Source organism: Plutella xylostella, chromosome 4 (genome assembly GCF_932276165.1).
Source record: "Plutella xylostella chromosome 4, ilPluXylo3.1, whole genome shotgun sequence".
In the NCBI taxonomy this organism is placed as follows: domain Eukaryota; kingdom Metazoa; phylum Arthropoda; class Insecta; order Lepidoptera; family Plutellidae; genus Plutella; species Plutella xylostella.
Genome location: NC_063984.1, coordinates 8,176,583 through 8,201,189, shown reverse-complemented (window position 1 = coordinate 8,201,189; position 24,607 = coordinate 8,176,583). Strand labels below are relative to the sequence as shown.

At 41.8% G+C, this 24,607-nt stretch overlaps 1 protein-coding gene across 4 annotated transcripts; it reads right to left on the bottom strand.

Annotated features, from left to right (window-relative positions):
* Positions 1-339: 339 nt before the first annotated feature.
* On the bottom strand, positions 340-24,413 carry LOC105388927 (RB1-inducible coiled-coil protein 1). Of its 4 annotated transcripts, none has more exons than XM_048628294.1 (23): positions 24,203-24,413; positions 23,446-23,607; positions 22,850-23,052; positions 21,187-21,428; positions 19,860-19,987; positions 17,430-17,617; positions 15,884-16,104; positions 15,307-15,489; positions 11,188-11,360; positions 10,742-10,928; positions 10,263-10,546; positions 10,058-10,114; positions 9,544-9,673; positions 7,827-8,359; positions 7,470-7,716; positions 6,615-6,785; positions 6,127-6,248; positions 5,699-5,858; positions 5,068-5,205; positions 4,435-4,549; positions 3,496-3,573; positions 2,741-2,927; positions 340-2,508 (listed from the first exon to the last, which is right to left on the bottom strand). In XM_048628294.1, exons 2-23 carry the CDS (start codon positions 23,511-23,513, stop codon positions 2,361-2,363), a joined length of 3,963 nt encoding a protein of 1,320 aa, XP_048484251.1. In that variant the 5' UTR covers positions 23,514-23,607; positions 24,203-24,413; the 3' UTR covers positions 340-2,360. The 4 variants fall into 4 exon arrangements, with proteins under 4 accessions (XP_048484251.1, XP_048484257.1, XP_048484255.1 ...); XM_048628300.1 differs by lacking the exon at positions 24,203-24,413 and adding an exon at positions 24,003-24,162; XM_048628298.1 differs by lacking the exon at positions 24,203-24,413 and adding an exon at positions 23,690-23,957.
* Positions 24,414-24,607: the final 194 nt, after the last annotated feature.

Genomic DNA, 24,607 nt, shown 5'->3' with positions numbered 1-24,607 from the left:
AGGCCACAAACAAATTCAATACAAAGCTACAACCGTCACGACTCGCATCGCTCCAAATATACATTTGCGCTTCGGTATTATCATATTATTACATCGCGTATGTATCTAAACAAATAAACAACTTTCGGTCGCACCATACACTAATGTTAAATCATTGCCAACAAACATAAGGGATTATAACACTAACCGCCGGTTTCTGTACGCTATCTATCTATGGATTTTCTTACCAAGGCAGCAATTATTGTTACACATTGTATGAAAAATCTGTTAAAAACGCCATCTCAGTAAGATAATCCATAGTTATATAGGTGTACAATTTATACATAATAAACTTTTTTCACAAACGAGTACTGTGTATGTCTCTCGCACATTTCCGATATTGACAGAGTGAGATGGGTCATTGTTAGGACCAATAGCAGCGCAGTAATAATTACGTCGACCAATAGCAACGCAGTAAAATAAAAAGAGTACTCGTTTGTTAAAAAAATATACTATATGAACCGATCATAACACGAGTTTACTTGCATCGAAACTTCGACAAGTGTTCTAGCAATGTTATTTGACTGACCGCTCCTATCTGTTTAAACAAATAATCCTTATTTTCAGTTTGAGATGAGTAAACCCATAGTAGCGTATAGTTAGCAATACTTCTATTTTAACAATTCACTATTCTATAATTATGGTGTCATTTTATTATACTTTAATAATTAAATATAGACCAAATATATTTCAAGTTCAAAGTCGAGATCGAAGTTCGAAGCATTTTGGTTCCGCGAAGCGTTTTAAACTACCGAGATATTGAGAGAAACTTCTAAGAAGGAATGGTGTGTAGTACCCTCCACAGTACATCAGGATCCACCACGATCTATTCAGAATCCCTAGTACTAATAAACGTGACATAGCTTCAGAATAATTATGTATCTATACCGTGTTTTGTGTTATGACGTTTGGACACCACTACAGGGGAACTAGGTACGACTTAACACGGATTTGCTATGCCACTTTTACTCGTGAGGAAGGTATTAAGTAACCCTAAGACTTACGAAGATTATCGCTAATGGATATTTAGGATGGGTATGCGCTGAAAATCTATAGTAAACAAATTGTCTAAGTGACTAAGGACTTTTGTGCTACGGATAATAAACATCATAATTTTGTTAACCGAACTAAGTATCGAATTGATAGAAATAACTGACATTTAAAAATAAATTATATTAAATAATAACAATAGTGTTTAACTTCGTTTCACTGAATACATAACGCAAGAGGAACTAATTTAGGTGCCTAAAAAACATAAAAATAATTCGATTTTATGAACATTGGTATAAAAAATAGCGACTTGCAAAAGATAATTTGTAAAGCTATTAACGACTAATATAATTTGTACTACAGAAAAGAAATTCATAGGTTTAAGTCATAGGTTTCCAATCAAATGTATGGTAAAAAAGTTTCATCATATTTATTCCAGAGTAATATGCAAGTAAGTTAGCTACTGCATCATTTAAATTTAAAGTAATTTAGATTTTAAGTGTGATTTTTAGAATTGGATACATTAAAAGTATCTCGATTTTAAACTAAGGCAAATGGCAACTTTTATCAAAAATACTTTCACAATATTAAATTTTTCCAAAATAATTTATATTTTTTGCGCCAACCGATACTATTTATTGTGCAGAAGCAAATAAATTTATGCTCAATCGGCGTTATATCCCAATAAGTGGAAGACCTTGGTGACAAAAAATCTAGAAATTGCATTTTTTGCATTTACAAATATCTTTATTCTTCCCTGATCAGAGATTTGACACACAAACTGTGAATTTCGTGAATTGAAATCTTAATGTAAGTAAAATATATTATTGAAATCATAAACAATACATAATTGTCATTGATTAGTATTTCACGTTTATCTTATTGTCGGCCATCGCTCATATAATTTCTGTCCTTCGAAATTTATTGTGATGCAAGAGCGTCGATAACCTATGTATATGTGGATTTATAAGTAATATTACTTCCCTGTCAAATTAACCGATAGAGAGTATGTGACCTTTAGCGTATACGACATACAAGGATAAGCCTTCTCTCCCTTACTCGTATAGCAGCTTAATAGCCTTGCTCCATCGATAGCAGATTCAAAACAAAATTCAAATACTCTAGTTAGAGTCCGTTCATAAAATTCCACCATTGCACTGATATGACCTAAAATAGGCTTTCTCTCTTCACCATAACCTCAAATTCTGAAAACCTGAGCATCGCTAGTGACATCTATGCGGCGATGTGGGAACTACGCGAAGAAGTAGTTTCGGATAGTGTTACCGGGGCCGCCACTAGATGTCGCTAAGCGACAGGATGTCAAATGCGCGTCAGGGGGTCGCTTCTTCAGCCAGCTCGGAGTCTGCCGGGACGGTGGTGTCGGTTCTAGACTGTACGGAGATAGCGCTCACTGTCAGCTCTGATGGTAGCTCGATCTCTGGGCCCAGGACGCGACCTACACTGCATTCCATGTCGATTCTGAAACAGAGGAGAAATATTCAGGTTAGTAAGCAATAGCTATGGCACGATTAACAGGCTAGAGTGCTTTGCTTCAAATAAATATGCCATGTCTATTGGCAGTTCCAGCCAGTAGCAGATCTGCAGTTTACTTTATTTAGACCTGTTCTTGGTGGAGGATTGAGGCTCACCCCTTTGGGTTCTGCACATTGAAATTACTTTAAACATAAACTAAATACATAGAATAACTCACGGCGGCCTAGGCGGGCAGACGGTGGGCGCGGGGGCTTCCTCTTCAGTGGCCTCCACCTGCACCGTCGGCGGCTCGCTGGTCGACACGGGCGATTCCAAGTTGATCAGCGTCGCCGTCGCCACGTACTGACATTTACTGTCATCCGCCGAGCTGGTCGATTGGGAATTGTCCACCGACTTTTGGGAATCTGTAAAGGGGGTGGGTTAGTTTGCGATGATGTAAGTGTTGTGGTTAGATTTTGAAACTTGTCAAACTCACAAACCTTCAATGTTTGAATGAATGAATAGGGGTTTCTGTTTTTGACAAGTACCAAAATGTTTATCTACTTATACTTATACAGCGGACTGTAAAATACATATGACAAATTTAAATAAGTGAGGAGTTTTAGTAAGACATTTATTAGTGACTTAGAAAGCTGAGCAAGTCTAAATAGTTAGTGTAAGGAGTAGGTACTTAAATGGTAATGTGGAAAAAAGCTGTAGATTTATTGTGTTGGAATTTGGAATAGGGAAGATGGCTGCGAATAAAACAAAATACAAAAGGAATATTTTAAAAATATGTACGACTGACTAGAGACCCTTGTGAAACGATAAAGTTATTACAAAAATCACAATCAGTATTTATCGTTTTATAAATTCACTGTGAGCCAAGAAAACATGATTGTGGGCTTTCACATTCTCTATAGTACTTAGCAAAGTTAGTAAACCTAGGTCTCTAGTCAGTCTTGTTATGAGATGAAGACTAAAAGCCGAGACCTGGGGCATGCATGTAGGTCAACCACTTCTTCGGGCGGCGGTCGCACAGCGCTGTAAGGCTGGCCCCCCTCACACAATCTGCAACACATACCCCCCAGACAATAAGCCACGGTCGTATAGCCTTTATATTGTGGATGTTAAAGTCGTAGTTCGGTTGTAAGTGAATTATACACACACAGCCAATCAGAGAAAAGATTTTTCAAGATGGGTACTGAATGAACCAATCACAGGATAGTGTTGGAGTAAAGTAAAGGTATGGTGGCGACATCTAAAATTTTATTTCAACGGCCAGTTTTCATTTCAAAGTATAGTAATAACGTAATCATTTTTTATTCATTGTAATATTATGTGATTATGTTATGGTAAATTAGGTATAAAGGCTATATTCCGCGTGTTGTAAGCTGCTTTAACATGGAAGTTTGGGACACAACAAAACTATGAAGAAGCAGCTATAAACTATGAATGATAGGACAGGAATAGCACAGTAAGTATATTTTTTATGTGATAGCTATGGCACAAGTACAAGATTATTTAAGAACATAGATGGAAATAGGGAATTAAGTCTAACATTGAGTTTTTAGAGAAGGCCTGCGTTGAACTGAGTGTTATGTTATTCACATGCTGTGATCCACTATATCCCATTCCACGGAGAAAGACAACTGATACTAAGAAAAACTACCCTTATTCGAATGTAATAAGGGTTCTGTCAGATGTCTTTCCCCGTAGAATGGCATATACATTATATTTTCACAATCATATGAAGTAGAATAAGTAGTGATGCTTCACTACGTGGTATTCTCTGAATTACAAAGCATTATTTGTTGGCCAACTTATTTTTCTTTTGCACTTTGTTCAAAATCTAGAGTTATTGACCTCTAACATTCAAAGCAACGCAGGCCCAAGATCTCCCCGATCGTAAAGGTTCCACCAGTTACTTACCTTGAGGCTTGTGCTTGTGGTCGCAGCAGGGCGGCGGCGCGGGGTGCGCGCGGTACGGCTTGACCCGCACCCGGTAGAAGCGGAACCCGCGGGGCATGTTGTAGCGGTTGCCGCTCTGAAATTACATACATCATAATTAAATACATTTATTCAAGTAACAAGACTCACATAGGTGGTAAGTATACATGGTTTAAGTTTTTGAGAAATACAGGGTGTTGAACAATGAAATGATAAAATGAATGGATGTAAGGAAAAATTCGGTCATAAGTATTGAAACTTTGAGCCAGTTTTGGCTTTTGAAAAGGAAAAAATTAATAATAGTAGTGTGATAGCTATAGCTGTGTCTGCCTGTACCCACCGAACTGCTTTATTGTTTTTAGTCCCGATCGTTGCGGTATAGTCTACTTGGGATCACTTATGGATGACAGAAATCAATAAATTTAAATTTTTATGCGAGATAGTTGGCTTTAGATAGCTCCGTCTTTATCTCTAAAACCTGTTATATACCATTCCACAGGGAAAGACATCTGACAGAACCTTTATTATATTCGAATATGGGTAGTTTTTGTTTGTATCAAATTTCTTTCTCCGTGGAATGGGATATATATTAGCAAGTTATATTGAAAGAGGTACCTTCTTAGCGTAACAGTACTCCTTGGACTCGACAGTGGCGACGGCGTAGAGCCTCCGCTCGCTCTCGCTCTTCACATTAATGCTTAGCTCCAGCGCGGGCAGGCAGTCGCTGTGCACGAAGTACATTATTGACGCTTCCTGAGAGATGAGAAATAATATTTATTAGAATAGAATAGAATATATCGTTATTGGTCAAAACAAATATTAAAACATACAAAGAATACTTATAAACTAGAAATAATGAACAATGGCGGCCTTATCGCTAAAAGCGATCTCTTACAGGCAACTTTATTTATTAGGTCATACGGCAGAAGAGTTAGGGTTGGTTTTCCCATCTATCCAGGATGCGATTTAATATCAGGTCGGGGTCACCAAGCTGTATTGTAGATCATATACAGTTAAACATAACATAGTCTATTCTGGTTGTTGTGGTCTAGAGTGAAAGATCATTTGCAAACCACTACATAAATTTTGACTAATCTTGTAATATACAGCCAGATAGGACTTTTTTACGGCTTTTTGACGGCATAAAATGCATACAATGCATAGCCGCTCAGCATGAACCTGGCGCATTCCGCATTGCCACCGGCATGTGTGTAGTAGCCTTTAGAAGTAACGAAGGGCGTCCCACCTGCATGACAGTGTAGTTGTGGTGCTGGGGGTCCCACAACAGCAGCACCGTGTGCCCCGGCAGGCACGACGACAGGCTGAGCGTGCCCCCGAGCAGACCGTACGGAGTGTGGCTTATTGAGCGGCCGCGCCGACGCTCTTCCCTCTTGGGTGATGATGATCTGAGAGGAAAGATGGGTTATGTTGTGGAGGATCTTGGTGGTTGTTGTTAGTAGCTCAACTTTTGAAAGTTTTGCATGTGTCCAAGTTTTGACGGTAAGGCCCTAAATGCTCTAAACCTATTTACAAGTAGGCCAGGCCAACCTTAAGACAAGTAACCGGTAGTGGCAGCATGACAAACACCGAGGGTAGAGTGTTTTGGCGCTTCTTGGGAGAGGCCTATGTCCAGCAGTGAATGATTACAGGCTGATGATGATGGTGGACACTCACCTGCCATCACTGTCTTCCTCTTTACCGCTCTTGTCTCCATCATCAGATTTCTTCTCCAATTGACTCTTCAGGTCCTGTATTTGCTGTTGTAAGATGGCCTTTTCATTTTCTAGTGTCGCCAACTGTCGAAGAAAAGTACAAATATTATAAATATACCGGCGACGTTATTAACATTTCCCAGTTATTTTACTATGATGACGATAATATCAACAGGATTTACTGTCAATAGAAAATTTTTAGTGAATTAAAAAAAACACAGGTCATAATGCACAGGCGGTCTAAGCCCACCAGGGGACCAAATGTTGAGCTACTCGTGTCCCCGGACATCAGGCGCCATCTATAGTCTCCTGTCACATCAGTGGTGATAGCAAGTTACGACATCGCGAGACATATTCGTCTGACTACGTGTGTTGATGTCACACGATGACGGCATTCTGGTTTACTGCTCTCTATATTTTCAGCAATACAGACAGAACACATAAACACACCTGCGGCTTGAGCAAGCTGTCATAATCATTAGTCTCGGGGTCGGTGAGCTGCTGGATGGTCTCCTTGTACTTGGCGCATTCTCGCACCAGGTTCGATTCCCGCTCGCGCAGCAGCTCCAACTGGCGGTCCTTCTCGGAGAGCAGGCGGCGGGTCACGTCGTTTATTGTCACCTAAGATTATTATGAATATTTTAGTAAATAACAAAATGCTGGGAGGCGTGGGGGGCTTGAAGAAAGGGACTCTAAGCTAATTTCGACCTTAAATTCCACCTTGCTTTACTTTATACGGGCCGAAAGAAACATACATAGATTTAATGCCAACATGAGGTTATTGTTCCTTTCTGAAACTTAGCAATAGTTACGAGATTAGCAGAAGTCAACGTTATTTTACTATTTGAATAGTTATAATGTAATAGGGCACGACTTCGCTGGCATTTTTCGTCCACTAATCTTTACTCCACGTTAATTTTATCGCTTGGATGAAAACTGGCCAGACCGTCTAGTACGGGTTTTTAAACATTTTAAAACGAAAAAAAGTTTAGGTTTACTTTTGTCATCTGCATACATTATCTGTCAAAAGTTTAATCATATTTTCCGCTAGAGGCGCCACTTTGTATGCGAGAAAACGTAAACTTTTATAGTTTTCGATAAACTATCAAACCTGTACTAGACGGGCTGATTCGGGATTCGTACCCAAAACAGAAATCGCTTCTGCACGTTTGCATAAATTTTTAACCTTCTCTACGTATTTTTATAACTATATCTTGTGTCTGAAATCTACTCAAACACCTTACAGTTTCTTCCTTTTGATATCTTTGTCTGAACATACAAAAATAAGTCATTAGCTCCACTTACCTGCTTCTCAACCTCATACTTCGTCTTCAGCGCGCCTAGCTCAGCTTCCATCTTGGCTTGCCAGTCTCTCTCGACCCTCTCCACTGCTTCTCTTACAGCCTCCTCCTTCTCCACCTCAGCATTCTCCTTGGTCTGCATCACGATCGCGTTGTGATTGGCTATCTCTATCACGTCTGTTCTCTCTATCTTCTCTAGACTGGATTCTGATGGAGACCGGTCCATGTTTGTTAGCGCTACTAGACGGAACCTGCGAAATTGAAGGATATTTTTAGGGAGCAGAGTTTGATTTTGTTTTGGTTATTACGATTTACAATAATAATGAGTGAACTTGTTTTAGTTTATGGATTTGGGTCTTACCTTGATCTTAAAGACTCTATTTCAGCTTTGTAGTCTTGGTGCATTTTGTCCTGTAAATCCTTTAATTCTTTCTGCTTCTGTGCCTCGGCTTCTTCTAATTTGACTTCATAAGATTTGATTTCTTCTTTTACTTTTTCTAAAAGGTCTTTTGTACTTTGATGCTCTTTATGTAATTCTTCTATGTGATGCTGGTGTTCCTGTTTTAACATTTCTTTATCGCTTTTAACGGATGCAATTACTTCATCTTTACCATTTAAGTCATTTTTAAGGTCTGCTAGTTCTAATTCGTGGTCTACCGTTAATCTTTGAGTTTGTTCACGAAATTCTAAGGCATTTTCTTCATTGCTTTTCTGCCATGCTTCTAACACTTCCATATATTTACCCGCTATAAATTGCTTTTGGACATCCATGTCACTTTTAAGTCTAGCTAACTCTTCTCTGATAAATAGTATGTTTGCTTTACATAATTGGAATAACTGTAGAAGGAAGTCTTTTAGTTTTTCCATGTTTATTTTGTGAGAGTCCATGTTGTCCTGCAATAAAAACAATATTTATGTCACAATGATTTGTGAATAGCGCTTTTATATCTATGGATAAGGATTTATGAAGTTTACGTGCAAAAGCATTACAGTAAGTACAAAATATTTGGAAAGACAGAACATATTATTTGGAAAGACATAAGACAGACAGTAGATACATAAGTTACAGCAGATGGTATAGATACTTGTAGCATGATGGCATTCTTTCGGCCTACCATGGCGCAGGACAAAAGCCTTATTGCGACTCCCTATCTCGCTTGCTCACATAACAAGACTAAAAGCCAAGCGATCGCGACATAAACTTTTATCACAGCTTATCTAACACGCCATGCTAGGTTTTCTTGCCAGCGGTGGGAACTAGTTGCTATGGTAAGGGCCGGTGATGACAGGAGCAGCTAAAACTATTGATAACTTGCCCACTTGGATAAGACCAACTATTCCCGTATCCTTTTACGATTACGGTAAGATTTCATAGCCCACTTTTGTTTATATAAACAGTAACTTTGAACTGAGAATCAACTCAAATCGTCCGTATCAACATTGCCCTAAAACGAAGGCTGTGTATGTGGCTTCCTTTTACTGAAGATTTTTTTCAGATCCCAGATCTTATCCAAGCCCGCACTGAAGGCAGTAAACACCTGGTCACCCCGGCCCCATTCCAAGCTCGAGGGCAGAGACTCTTCGATGTAAAACTGCGAGTCTTCGAACCCGTTCTGCGAATATTCTTCAGCTCCAACTTCTGGAGACTCCAGAATCACGGGTAGAGAACGCACCTAGAAGTACTAGATTCTTCGATAGGGCTCAAAGGGTTAGTAGGCGAAAATGGGCTGGCAATTTGTTACACCATTGGTGGTTCGGCAACTATGTTGTTGCTATGTTTTTGTCGTGATGGACGAATAATGAACGTAAAATGGATTAGTATCTGATTCCTTCTTATCTAAAGGCTAATGCATCTGTTTGGCATTTTCCCTGTGCCACTTACCGACTACCTTTGTCCTACTCATCCAAAACATATTTTTTACGGATAGTCTAGGTAGAACTGCCAGGGATTGAAATTACACGCATCATACACTAACGACACACCACGCATCTGGTCTGTGGAAGTAAGGCTTTAGAGCTTTTAACCCCTTTGCCCTGCACTGTACTTATACTACAGTCTATAACAAGTAGTAACTGACCTCAGTGACGGTAGAAACGGCCATAGTGTCCGGTACAGCGGTGACGGAGGTGTCCACTCTCTGCTTGTCCGTGGTGCTCTGTCGGCTGAGACGCTCGAAATCACCCGTCTCGTTCTCAGAGTCGAATCCTCTGTGGAAGATTAAGAATTGTGAAAGAAGAAGAAATTGAGGAACAATGTACCTAGGTACTAAAAGAAAGAGTATTTTTTATTTTATTTTATTATTGTTAAGGAAACATACAGAGCAGATGGATGCATTAAAGTTAAATACATAAGTAGTACTTTTTCCAATAAAGTTTCCATAAATATTTAAAGACATTTTAGTTTTAATTTAAGTACATTTAAGTTTTAATTTAAAGACATTTTAGTTTTAATTTAAAGACATTTTAGTTTTAATAGTAGTAAATACAAAGTCATTTTGGTCAGCTTATAGCAACTTTTACAAGACTTACAAGATATCCTATTTCACGCGCCAACTTTACTTGGTATAAAATGGAAAACTAAAATCCACTTACTTATCTAGGTCTGCTTGGACATCTACGTCTTTGTCTTCATAATCCGTGGCAGCAAACCTGTAAAACAGAATATTTTAAAATATAAAGTTTTGTAAAAAAAATAATAATAGATTTTATATAAATCCTTTCACAAAATTGGCTTTTCATACATTGGTATTATTGGATACCTACTACAAGTAATCCAATCACATAAATTAGCCCTTACCTCTGTCTAAAAAACCTAATTGTCGCTTCCATATCATACTGTGGCACTTCTGCCGCTAAATCAGGAAACGCCGTTGACACAAACTTCCAATCTTCATCCGTTAGTTTTGGCACCCTTGAATCAAATATAGGGGGCGTTTGCGTCGCAAACGGTGGGGGTAATTCCGTCATCCCGGGGAATAACGTCTTGAGGAAATGTCCGTGGAAGAGCGTATTGAACGACTGTCTTCTTGACACTTCCTCGTTGTGGATTTCTAGGAGATGCGTCGCGAGGTCCGTGGCCCACTGTGGGTGTAGAATAATGATAAGTAATAAGAAAAATACCAATATAAACAACCAAGATACTATCATTTCCAATAGACTACTTCTACCGTACGCCACTTCTAGATTTCTTTTGATGTACCACAGGGCAGTATATTAGGACCACCGCTATTCCCATTATTTATATGAATAACGTCAGTAAATAAGAGACTAGTTTACCTGGTGAAAGTGTGTGGAGAAGGTGACCCTCCGTGCCACCTCAGCCACGGCCCTCACGAAGACTGCCGGGGCTCTCTGCAGTTGCTCCACGATGTCGAAGTACCGAGCGAGTCGCCCGAAACACTGGAAGCTCAGCATTTGGTGCGCGTCTTGTACCGACATAGAGTTCTCTATCGTTAGCACTGCCCTGTGGATAAAGACATGTCCCTTATGTAAGTTGTATGATAACAAATATGGTATAATACCTAATATCAGGGTACAATATATTGTAGTTTGAAAGTCATTATTTTCTTAAAATACACGAATGGGTTATAATTATATTAAAATTCAGTAAGACGAGGGTGCAAAAGGTAAGTAAATGCAATAAGTTATTTTTCAATCCAAGTTTTCAAAACACAAATATTAGAACAGAAAGTCACTATAGTACTTAATAAAACCACACTTACTCTAATCTAGCTCTCAATATATGCGACAGCTCATCCTTAGACTTCGCAATCCTTCTTTTTATGTCGAACAGGACTTGGTGGTTTTTGAGCAACTTCTCAAGTTGGTACCGATGCGACTGCACTAACGTTGGCAGCACTGACGGGTCGCACGCCGTGCTCACTCGCTCACGATTCTGAAGGAAGAAATAAATAACATGTCAGTGGTTTATCTTCAAACACACAAAATAATACAGACACTAAAGGTTTGATACAATCTATACATCTAAGCAAATACAAGCTGTATTTTTTATTGGGTGTACATATTACTTAGTTTTTCAAGCCCCCGTTATACGCCCCAAATTAACTCTTAAAAAGAAAAAAAAAAACATTGTTTACACCCTTGATAGATTTTTGTGAAAGGGCATATTCAGTGCGACGCAGATGACCTACATGGACGTCCGCAACGAACATTGGACGGCGGACGGACAGCGCGTTCAGAGCGACCCATCCGCGTGCGGACGGCCGGGCCTAAGACCTTCGAAAATATATCGTGTCACTCTTTGCACCTGTATGAGCGAGGCGGCCTGGTCGCGCTGGTAGCTATGTGACAGTATGGGGGGCACCTGTATGAGCGAGGCGGCCTGGTCGCGCTGGTAGCTATGTGACAGTATGGGGGGCACCTGTATGAGCGAGGCGGCCTGGTCGCGCTGGTAGCTATGTGACAGTATAGGGGGTGAGCTGTATGAGCGAGGCGGCCTGGTCGCGCTGGTAGCTATGTGACAGTATGGGGGGCACCTGTATGAGCGAGGCGGCCTGGTCGCGCTGGTAGCTATGTGACAGTATAGGGGGCACCTGTATGAGCGAGGCGGCCTGGTCGCGCTGGTAGCTATGTGACAGTATGGGGGGCACCTGTATGAGCGAGGCGGCCTGGTCGCGCTGGTAGCTATGTGACAGTATGGGGGGCACCTGTATGAGCGAGGCGGCCTGGTCGCGCTGGTAGCTATGTGACAGTATGGGGGGCACCTGTATGAGCGAGGCGGCCTGGTCGCGCTGGTAGCTATGTGACAGTATAGGGGGCACCTGTATGAGCGAGGCGGCCTGGTCGCGCTGGTAGCTATGTGACAGTATGGGGGGCACCTGTATGAGCGAGGCGGCCTGGTCGCGCTGGTAGCTATGTGACAGTATAGGGGCACCTGTATGAGCGAGGCGGCCTGGTCGCGCTGGTAGCTATGTGACAGTATAGGGGGCACCTGTATGAGCGAGGCGGCCTGGTCGCGCTGGTAGCTATGTGACAGTATAGGGGCACCTGTATGAGCGAGGCGGCCTCATCGCGCTGGTAGCTATGTGACAAGTAATTATAGGCAACATTCATTTTACTGGCGTGTACCACAGGTGGTTAATGATATGTTGTGTGAATATAACGAAATTGACATTTTCACCAACAGTTTACATTCAATATGCAACCGGTTGGCTCGTGGCTATTTGGTTTCTCAAACCCCTGTATTAGTTTAAGTTTTAGTTTAAAGTTTCTCAATTATAACATTTTTATTTTTAATTTTTTTTAAATAAGTATTCTATAACTAATTTGTTAAATTACCGTTACGTACGTAAAATATGTTGATAATGTTTTACCTAAAGGTGGAAACTTGTTAGACCTAAGTTATCTTTAGTTTCTTTTTTTTTATTATTATATTTAGTTAAGTTTTCCTAAAAAAATAAAAAATATAATAAAAATAAAGACAGTATAGGGGGGCACCTGTATGAGCGAGGCGGCCTGGTCGCGCTGGTAGCTATGTGACAGTATAGGGGGCACCTGTATGAGCGAGGCGGCCTGGTCGCGCTGGTAGCTATGTGACAGTATGGGGGGCACCTGTATGAGCGAGGCGGCCTGGTCGCGCTGGTAGCTATGTGACAGTATGGGGGGCACCTGTATGAGCGAGGCGGCCTGGTCGCGCTGGTAGCTATGTGACAGTATACGGGGCACCTGTATGAGCGAGGCGGCCTGGTCGCGCTGGTAGCTATGTGACAGTATAGGGGGTGACCTGTATGAGCGAGGCGGCCTGGTCGCGCTGGTAGCTATGTGACAGTATAGGGGGCACCTGTATGAGCGAGGCGGCCTGGTCGCGCTGGTAGCTATGTGACAGTATAGGGGGCACCTGTATGAGCGAGGCGGCCTGGTCGCGCTGGTAGCTATGTGACCGTATGGGGGGCACCTGTATGAGCGAGGCGGCCTGGTCGCGCTGGTAGCTATGTGACAGTATGGGGGGCACCTGTATGAGCGAGGCGGCCTGGTCGCGCTGGTAGCTATGTGACAGTATAGGGGCACCTGTATGAGCGAGGCGGCCTGGTCGCGCTGGTAGCTATGTGACAGTATGGGGGGCACCTGTATGAGCGAGGCGGCCTGGTCGCGCTGGTAGCTATGTGACAGTATAGGGGGCACCTGTATGAGCGAGGCGGCCTGGTCGCGCTGGTAGCTATGTGACAGTATAGGGGGTGACCTGTATGAGCGAGGCGGCCTGGTCGCGCTGGTAGCTATGTGACAGTATAGGGGGCACCTGTATGAGCGAGGCGGCCTGGTCGCGCTGGTAGCTATGTGACAGTATAGGGGGTGACCTGTATGAGCGAGGCGGCCTGGTCGCGCTGGTAGCTATGTGACAGTGTAGGGGGTACCTGTATGAGCGAGGCGGCCTGGTCGCGCTGGTAGCTATGTGACAGTATAGGGGGGCACCTGTATGAGCGAGGCGGCCTGGTCGCGCTGGTAGCTATGTGACAGTATAGGGGGTGACCAGTATGAGCGAGGCGGCCTGGTTGCGCTGGTAGCTATGTGACAGTATAGGGGGTGACCTGTATGAGCGAGGCGGCCTGGTCGCGCTGGTAGCTATGTGACAGTATAGGGGGCACCTGTATGAGCGAGGCGGCCTGGTCGCGCTGGTAGCTATGTGACAGTATAGGGGGCACCTGTATGAGCGAGGCGGCCTGGTCGCGCTGGTAGCTATGTGACAGTATAGGGGGCACCTGTATGAGCGAGGCGGCCTGGTCGCGCTGGTAGCTATGTGACCGTATGGGGGGCACCTGTATGAGCGAGGCGGCCTGGTCGCGCTGGTAGCTATGTGACAGTATGGGGGGCACCTGTATGAGCGAGGCGGCCTGGTCGCGCTGGTAGCTATGTGACAGTATAGGGGCACCTGTATGAGCGAGGCGGCCTGGTCGCGCTGGTAGCTATGTGACAGTATGGGGGGCACCTGTATGAGCGAGGCGGCCTGGTCGCGCTGGTAGCTATGTGACAGTATAGGGGGCACCTGTATGAGCGAGGCGGCCTGGTCGCGCTGGTAGCTATGTGACAGTATAGGGGGTGACCTGTATGAGCGAGGCGGCCTGGTCGCGCTGGTAGCTATGTGACAGTATAGGGGGCACCTGTATGAGCGAGGCGGCCTGGTCGCGCTGGTAGCTATGTGACAGTATAGGGGGTGACCTGTATGAGCGAGGCGGCCTGGTCGCGCTGGTAGCTATGTGACAGTGTAGGGGGTACCTGTATGAGCGAGGCGGCCTGGTCGCGCTGGTAGCTATGTGACAGTATAGGGGGGCACCTGTATGAGCGAGGCGGCCTGGTCGCGCTGGTAGCTATGTGACAGTATAGGGGGTGACCAGTATGAGCGAGGCGGCCTGGTTGCGCTGGTAGCTATGTGACAGTATAGGGGGCACCTGTATGAGCGAGGCGGCCTGGTCGCGCTGGTAGCTATGTGACAGTATAGGGGGCACCTGTATGAGCGAGGCGGCCTGGTCGCGCTGGTAGCTATGTGACAGTATAGGGGGCACCTGTATGAGCGAGGCGGCCTGGTCGCGCTGATAGCTATGTGACAGTATAGGGAGTGCACCGATTCGAACACAGGTCGGTCGTAGTAAGGATAATATGGCTAGGTGGGGATTCACGGATGCACAAAATCTGAACTGCTTGTGTGAAGCGCCACAAACTATGGTGCACCTTACTTCATGCCCCGCGTGTCCCTACACCTGTACGCGGGAAGAGCTCATGACCGCTACCAGCGGTGCAGTATCAGTGGCCCAGTTCTGGGCATGTATTATTTAGCGACTTTGTTGGTTTGTCGTCGACACGATAAGAAGAAGAAGAAGGGGGTGCACCTGTATGAGCGAGGCGGCCTGGTCGCGCTGGTCCCGGCCCAGAGCTCGCACGTCGCTCAGCAGCTGCTCCAGCCCGTACAGCCGCTCCTCGATGCCCTTCAGCTGCTTCAGCCCGTGCATGTTGGCGTACTCGAGGATGTGACGGAGTTCCGCCTCGCGCTCTTTTAGGGGCTCTTCGTCGATCTGTGGGTGGGAGGCGGGGGTTAGTGTTTGTTTGAGGGTGAGGGAGGCTTGAGGAAGGTAGTGAGTTCAAAGTATAAAAGAGAACATTTGGATTGAGAGTTCCTTAGCCATAGCCATATCTGAGGAAGGTGCAGCTGCTGAAAGTATTATTATGTATCGGTGTCGGCGTGTCGGTGATAAACACTACAGATGGAGTAGAGTTTTCACCATTGTGAAAGGACTGGCCAGTTAGATTAACGTCAATCGCTTATTACTACACAGGATACGTTTCCTGGTCGTATATTTATCTTCGACGTATAATTTTAAGATTGCTTGCGTTTGCAAAATCATCATTGTATTAAATCTCTTATGCGAGATCTACATACTAAAGCATAATTATGTAAATAACACTTACCAAAGACAGCCCCTTCTGACAGTAATCCAAGATATCTTGCAGCGAAGCCTTATTCCCCTGCGCCAGTATCCAGTGCAGCAGCGTCGGTTCATCCTTGTTGCTGTCGTACGAACGTGCCTTGAACACGACGCCACCGTCATCAGAGTCCTCTATAGGTCGGTTGTCAAGCTGCTGGGCTGATCCGCCTTGCGAGTCTGACAGTTGTTTGCGGGTGTCGAATACTGGGGGGAAGAGGGTTGATGTTATTTGGGAATGTCTTATTGATTTACTTAATAATAGTAGGAATTAATAAAAATCTTTAAAGGTAATAGGCGCGCTTTCATAGCACAAACATAGCACTGACAAAAAATTTGCCTGACCAGACAGAGTGAGTTTTATTACTTTTATTGCAAGTGGTTATGTTATCATTTTCATTTTAAAATTTACATAAAATTTATCGTTGTTAGTAGATACTATGTTGCGTCTTTTTAGATCGCATGATCAACTGCAATGAATTAAAAACAAAAGACAAAACTCAAACCATTTGTAATGAGAACTTCTGCACTAATTCATGCTTAACCTTGCCATAGTTCCATAAATACAATACCAAATTAACATTCGAGAGCTCATTCATTGGAATTAATCCTAATGTGCAATATGTCTAGTATTTCACATCGTTTTAATAGATTATGTATCATAGAACATATTTTTTGTTAAAAATGCTGCTTTTTGTAAAAAATGCCGCTTATTCTCAGCGATAGCGTCAGCCAATCCAATGCTATGGGAGTGGAATAGTCAGAATAGCGTCAGTCGCTGACTGCGCAGGGTGCGCCGGACGTATGTAAAGTACAGTTTCCTTTCGAGCACCCCAGTAAAAGTGTAGCAGCCATGCTCTATCAAATACGTACCTCGAGGAGGCTACTTTCTTGCACCCTAACCAAAATTTTCTAGCACATATGCTCTCTCTCTCTCTTTAGCGGGAAATAACCGACATGAGCAATAGGCTCTTATATTAAGTATCTCACCGTCCTCCTCAGACAGCTTGAAAGCCTCGCCCCCGCGCTCGTCGCTGTGCTCCAGGCTGCGCTGGTACTGCCATTGTATACTAGCTATGCTCTATATAGGGTGTTGCAAAAAGGCTATACTACCGAAAGGGGGTGACTCAGGGGGTCATTCAGAACAACTTCTGTTCTACGAGTTTTGGAAATTCACGAAAATAAAAAATGAATCCATAGAAACTTTGTTGGTCACGTGACTTTTTACTATGGAGAACGAATATTTTTTTTCGCAATTTTATAAAATTCGTACGACAAAAGTTGTTCAGAATGACCACCTGAGTCACCCACTTTTGGCTTAGTATACCCTTTTTGCAACACCCTGTATAAGTATCCAACTCACCATCCTCCTCAGACAGCTTGAACGCCTCGCCGCCGCGCTCGTCGCTGTGCTCGAGGCTGCGCTGGTACTGTCATAGTATAATAGCTATGCTCTGTGGAAGTGTCTCACCGGGAAATACATGGACAAGAGCAAGACTCTTTAAGAAGAGTGCCCTTTTAAAATCACTCACCGTCCTCCTCAGACAGCTTGAACGCCTCGCCGCCGCGGTCGTCACTATGCTCCAGACTCCGCTGGTACTGGCGGTCGAACTCCGTCTCCTCGAACACGTCGAAGGCAGAGAAGCGGTGCGCCTCGGCGTGCATGCGAAGAGCTGGGAGGATGGGGATCTTTCCGAGGGATTCCAGCACTTGGTTTAACCTGGAATTGTGTTATGATGTTGGAAAATAAATGCATACATATGCAGGTCTAGTACAGGCTTGATAGTTTGTCGAAAACTATAAAAGTTTATTACGTATTCTCGCATACTAAGGCGCCTCTGATGAAAATTATCATGAAACTTTTGACAGGTAATGTGTGCAGATGACAGGAGAAAACGTAAACTTTTTTCGTTTTCATAAATAGCAAAACCGGTACTAGAGGATATGGAAATAAATTTACTAGGTATACTAGGTTGAATGATACCTCATTCAAAAGTTTCTGTCATCGGTCCTCATGCAGCCACTACCGGGTACCTCCCAGATGTCAGTGGTCTACAGTATGTGGTCTCAATTGGAGAACACGTTTACCGTCATCGGTTCTCAATTTACACAATGCGGAATATGTATGAAATGTATTTTAGCGATTCTGAAAGCGGTTTACGTTTTATAAACTTACTAAGGTTTTGTTCATAGATTTCTAAATAATATCAAATAAGATCCTCAATTAATTGTATTGAACCTAAAATAACAATTCATCGATTAAAACATTAAGACCGATAAAATCAAAACGCAACAATAACAACAGGGTCATCGTAAGTTTGAATCTCGACCTTGACCTTGAAGGAACACGTGCCAAAATAGCGTGCTTCTAAAGTTGCTAGCACGTGGAAGAGAGGGGCCAATAGGCTCATGAATAATTTATGGTAAATGCATAGATTCTTTGCTTGCTTAGGTACTAAGGTAGAACGAAGATATACAATTTGATATTTTGTAGTTAGGGGCCGTCCATTAATCACGTGAGGTCGTTTTTCTCATTTTTTGACCCCCCCCCTCCCCCCTGGTGATATTTGGTGAGGTTTGGGCCCAACCCCCCCTCCCCCCCCTGGATCACGTGTATTTTTTTGGAAGTCTATGTATAGGCAATTTTTGACTAGAAAAAATATAGGTCATACTACAAATCGTTAAAATTTTTTCGCCGTCCAAAATATCGGTTCAGAAACACCTAATTTTTGACAAAAAATTAATACACGTGATGTCTAACGAGAACCCCCCCTCCCCCCTCGTGATGTTTCGTGAGATTTTCAGTACCCCCTCTCCCCCCCTTTGAGCCTCACGTGATTAATGGACGGCCCCTTACTCGTACTTCAGTGATTATATTTGGTAAGTAAATGTAACAAATTGATCTAATAGTCCGCCATCAATACAAAATAATTATACGTATAGTACAGGTTCCTCTGCTCTCTACTCAATACGAAGTTTTTATAAGAATTAAATGCTAAAGTACATAAACTTTTGCAAACTCATTTTACTAATCACACAATTTATTTCCAAGTAGTTACGTAATATCCGTTGATGGATACAATTTGAACGTGCGATGTGTGTTTATGAGATCAAAGTTTTAGAAGTCATCACTTCAATTATAAATTTACAACACTGTTTGATCCTTCTGATCACGCACATTGGTAAATCATTAGTAGGAATCTTGTAGGAATACAAACGATATCGCATAGATTGAGCTTCTTATAAACTACCTCTATCTATGTACCTCTTAAATCAAATCAATCGGTATTCAGAAAACGTCTCGATTCTTCTATAATTAAGGTAAACATATTTTAACAGACGTCTAATAAGTAGAGGTCATTATTAGAGTAAAGTTACTCCTATTGTGGTCAAGCACGCTTGTCTATCCTTCCCCCTCTTGATTGCTGCCCAAAAATGGATGCATTGATATAAATCTACATTTATAATTGTAAGTACATTGTGAAATAGAAGGCAAGAAGCTAAGCTACCTGTCTGCCATCTATAGATGTGAATATTATGCCGTAAGTATACCCGGTCGCACTGCCTAAACATGGATCAAATTGACCGTTGATGAATTCCCAGGATAAATCAAATACGGAACTCGAATCTACGTCACAGAACGAACGGAAATTCTGATATTATGTATATTATGTTTATCCAACTGTTTCTTGCTGACGCCCGTTAAAATGGTAACTATTGACTTATTCTTCTTAAATAATAGTATGATTTGAATGACTAGTGTTAGAGAAATAAGAGGTGAACTCTGGATGAACTAGTATTTGGTTTACATAAATTTTAAATATGTATATGTTTGTTTACTGGCATACTTTATAGGAAGGAAGCCGAATGGAGATAGTTGAGGGTACTGCTTTATGTATTGTATTGTATACATAATTTAAATAATTATTTCGAACACATAATATGAAGAGCAGAATACTTACGCATCTAACTGCTCATGGTACTGCTCCTTTTTCATCCGATGCTTTTTAAATGACTCTTTGAAATTCTTTGACCGCTCGCAAAATTCATGATAAATGTCATCTAAATTGGCGACCACGGCTGACCAACCCTGAAATAGAAATAAAGTATTCACGTATTCAGCTTGATAAATATTATGTTCTCAAACTAGCAAAGCTCCAAAATAAAAATAAATATATTATTAATGTGCTCACTACAAGGACTAGCCCCCATCATCAAAATCTACTCTAATGTAATATGGAATTCTTAATGTATGCAGCGGTAGTAAATCCACCTTCGTATCAAGGTCCTGCACATCTTATATGATCAGAAATGTTTTCATTCACAGAATTTTACCCATTCATCACGATCCTTGCGCACCTAAACATAAACAATTTAATGTTATCATTAAATTATGCATGAAATATATTCGTGACTCTCACTGCTATAAATAATGTGATTGTTTACTTGGCGTTTAGTGTGCCACCAACACCGTTTGATAGTATAATTGGTTCATTAGGGAATTAGTTGTTTGCTGTGCATTGCAAACAGACCTGATATTTAATTAGGTAATTTCATTCAGAATTAGTACATCAATGGATAGCTGTATAATTGATCCAATTGCTGCTTCTGAATAGCCAGATCGAAAGATTTATGGTTTTAGGTTTTGAATTATATACCCTCAAAATCCACTCAAATCAATCATTCATAATTCCTCCAATAGGAACATTCTATACAACATTAAAAATAAAAGAAATAAAAACGTGCAAAACGCATATCCTTCCAGCTTACAGCAATGTCCGAACAGATCACTTTAGGATGCAAGAAACAGTTTTCCTTAAATGTAAAATAAAATAAACAGTAGCTTTGAGGCGGTTAGAACCTTAACAACATAATAATGTCCTCCTAGCCGAATTTCGACTACGGCGGCCAATCTCAATTGAGATCAGCCATGTACGCAGGAGTAGATTATAGTGCCCAAGTGTGTGCGCAGTACACAGGAGCACTCTCTGTTCCATCACTCTCATAGCCCAATGGGACGGATTGACCGACACGACTGGAGAGAGCTAGGCGCAGGACCGACTGCTTTACATGCCCATCCGACAGCATGGATCGTTTCACTGTTTCGGACATCAGGTGATCAGCCTTCTATGTCCTAACCAAACTTAGAACCACAATTTAGAAACACAAATTGATGGTCCCACCCGGGAATCGAACCCGGGACCTCTGGGTCATGAAGCGAAGCTTCTACCACTAGACCACAGAGGCAGTACCTTAACAACATACTACCAACATAACAATTCAATTTACCTGATGCTGCAGATGTTGATCATGCACCAACTGCTCACAGCACCTGGAGATCTCGTGCGCGAGTTCACTGAACTGCTGCGCCAGCGAGGCACAGGTCACCACAGTGTGGACGGACGGCGGCAGCGAACAGCACATCTCGACTGCTGACTTGAGTTCCGCCACCGACTTCACCTCCAGCCCGCTGCGAGTGTCGCTTCTCCATTGTTCTGTGCTCAGCTCCACTATTGGGCTGAGGTCGCATACTGTGGAAGGGTTGAGGCGTTTGAGTTTTGGTAGGCATGAGATAGACTGGTGTGATTGATGTTGGGGATTTTTCAAAAGTTATTTATTTTAATCATAAAATTTGCAAGCAAGAAAGAAGCCTTCTCAAGTAATGTCAACAGTAATTTAATAGAGGTGGGTATGTTTACTGTTATAAAGAGGGGATGTATGTGGTTTTATTACATTAAATGCTTCTGATCTTCCAAACCAAATGTATGTAAAACGTGTTTCTTGTCACTTTGCTTAGCTGTGTGTTAGTATTTAGTATAATATACACACACAGCTGAGTGACATTGCTAGTGTGTCATTCACTTGGAGTCCTTCGTCAAGTCGCGCGCCTTAAAGTCGCGCGCCGCGCGAGTTGGCATCTACTGTTTTTTTATATCATCAACTCGCGTGCCCATGTAAAGTACATGTAAAGTACGGTCAGATGCAAACGAATTGAAACTAAAAAATATAGTTAAATATTGTCCCCTGGCTGATTAGCATAAGAAGGTACCGACTAGACAGTCGCCATTAAAGTAGATGCTTTGATTTCGGGACAATAAAGCCTATGTTGGAAGTGCAGAATGAGGCAAAAGGGGATGTGACCTATGACGCATGATACCCAAGATTGCTATCTCTCTCATCCCGTGCGCCAATTTTACCTGTCATAGCTATGTCCTTCAAGTTTTTGTTGCAAAAACCGGTTTAAAGGGTTAAAACGTCATCATTGTTTTAGTGACGTCGTTTTAGTGTTACTCCTAATGCGAAGCAGTTACATTAATTACAGTAAGTAATAAGCCAATTTTTTGTTGTTGATTATTATTAGAATATTATATCTGAAATTATACATCTCCGAAAGGATATTGTGTTTTATTTTAAGGTAAAGTCCTATAAAATACCCTATACATTTTAAGTAGTTACTTTAAGCATAAATAGCATAATAAATTATAACTTTTGTGGCTGACTCTACATATTTTCACAGTCGAGCGAGTTGACGACAAAAAAAGTAGGTAAATACGGTAGGGGCAACTCGCGCGCGGCGCGCGAGTCAAAGGCGCGCGACTTGACGAAGGACTCTTCACTTGTAGTTAATTAACAATATGTTTAACTTAGTTTTTGTTAAATCATTCTCAAGGTGAATTACTCACTTGAGACTATCAAGTTGTTATGTTTCTGCTTCACACATTGGTAAAACATACTAAAGTCGCCGAAATGTATATTTTGATTTATATTAATCTAAAGGCAGTAAATAAAACATATTTATTTATGGTCCATTCACATCACGCCTTGCACTAACACAATCCCTTGTGGGGTAGGCAGACATGGCTATTAATGTAAACAGAGGTGCATTGCTATATGCAACATACATACATAGTAAAACTACACATTTCAAATAAAAAACATTTCCTCCACTTACCAGAATACTGATTAGACTGCTTCATACTACTATCCTTCATGGTGGGCTTGCTGAACATGTAGATGGGGTTGGTGTCGGTGCCAGCACTGTACGAGGAGACCATGTGATCGGACTGCAGCACCTCGCCGCCGCTCACAAGCAGCACAAGCGAGGACGCTGGGAACTTGGTCTTCCGCTCTATGGCTGCTTTCAAGCTTGACACACTGTGAATGGAAATTCAATGAAAATACATACATAACTATTTTTTAACATACAGCTAAAGTGCAAAGTATAATGCTGTGCTGAAATTAGACTGTAAATAATTATTTTATGTCTGTGTGGGAAGTCCTAAGTAACTTAGGTTGTCTTTTGACTTTCAGGCGTGAGTTTGGGTGATTAGACAGCTAGTTACTGCATAGCTATTTTACACATAAATTGTGGCTCACAGCCTAAATGCAGTTAATCCGGTTGCCATGATAGAACATAGGACTATATCTTAAGGGAACAACTGGTTCCCTTCAACTTAAATAGTTACTAAACAACAAGACTACTAATTTAAAAGCATCATGAGTCACTGGGAATTTTACAAGTGTAGGAGAACATAAAAAGCAATTTACCTCTGCAGTGTCAAGCTCATATCGTATGTGGTCATGAGACCGGCGTCCACATGAAACACATACAGCATATTGGCAATTTGATGGCCGCTTTCTCAACAGTCAGTCAGCTAAACAACATCACTACTGCTCACGTCCGTGAGGATATTCTTGTGTCTATACAAGCTGGAAATTTAAATATTTATCATATTAATAACATGCATAACTTATAATTTAAATAATAAGATTCAGAAGATGGATTAAATACCACATGTTACTTGAACTAACACCCAATAAAATGTGTTTTTAGCTGGGTCTGCAACAAGTTAATGTATGAGAAAATTGGGACAAATTATAGATTAAGGAATGCAAAATTATTTCAGATAACTACGCGCAATTTTACCCCAGACACTTTATCTCAGTGACCTCAAATACATAACATTGTAAATAATTGGTGTGTTAGTAAAGCTATAATACAAATATTTTAGTTTTTTTAAGAAATTGTTCGAATTCTGGTTGTATCCTCAAGTGCTTCAACAAAATACTACTCTGCCTAAAATAAACAACAACGTCATACATACCTAAGTAATAGCAAGGTAATAGCTACATAACTATTAAACAATGTTTTTCATTGAAACAAAGAATGAGCAGACAATTTCATAGTTACACAAGCTTCAAAGGTCTCCAAAACTCATCAAATATACATGTTAATGCTGCTGGATCGCTAAATCAAACGTGTTATTTTGTGCGTTTTGAACAACAAAGCATATCAACCACTTACACAAACATAAACTTGATGGGTCAGAAGCTGACTCTCAAACACATATCCTCGTAGGGTATGCACAAGAATAGATGGAACAATGTTTTATTTTCACTGTAACTCAATAAGGAGAGTGGAAATATTTAGTGAACAATGATTTTATCGAAATTCTGTAAGGTCATAACACTAATGCTCGATAATAAACTCACTCAGCTGACAGTAACAATGTTACCAGCCTATGATGATATTTATATGCCAAAGTTGTCAGTAGTAAACTAGCCATTCACTGGAGAAGTAGAATGGCTAGTGATTACTTGATTAGGCATGTAAAGTTTACTCCTTGCTTGAGTGCATGAGTGAGAACCTTGAACCTTGTTTCGTAGAATATTTGAAAATAAGCGGTTGCCTTGTTGCTCAGAATAATAA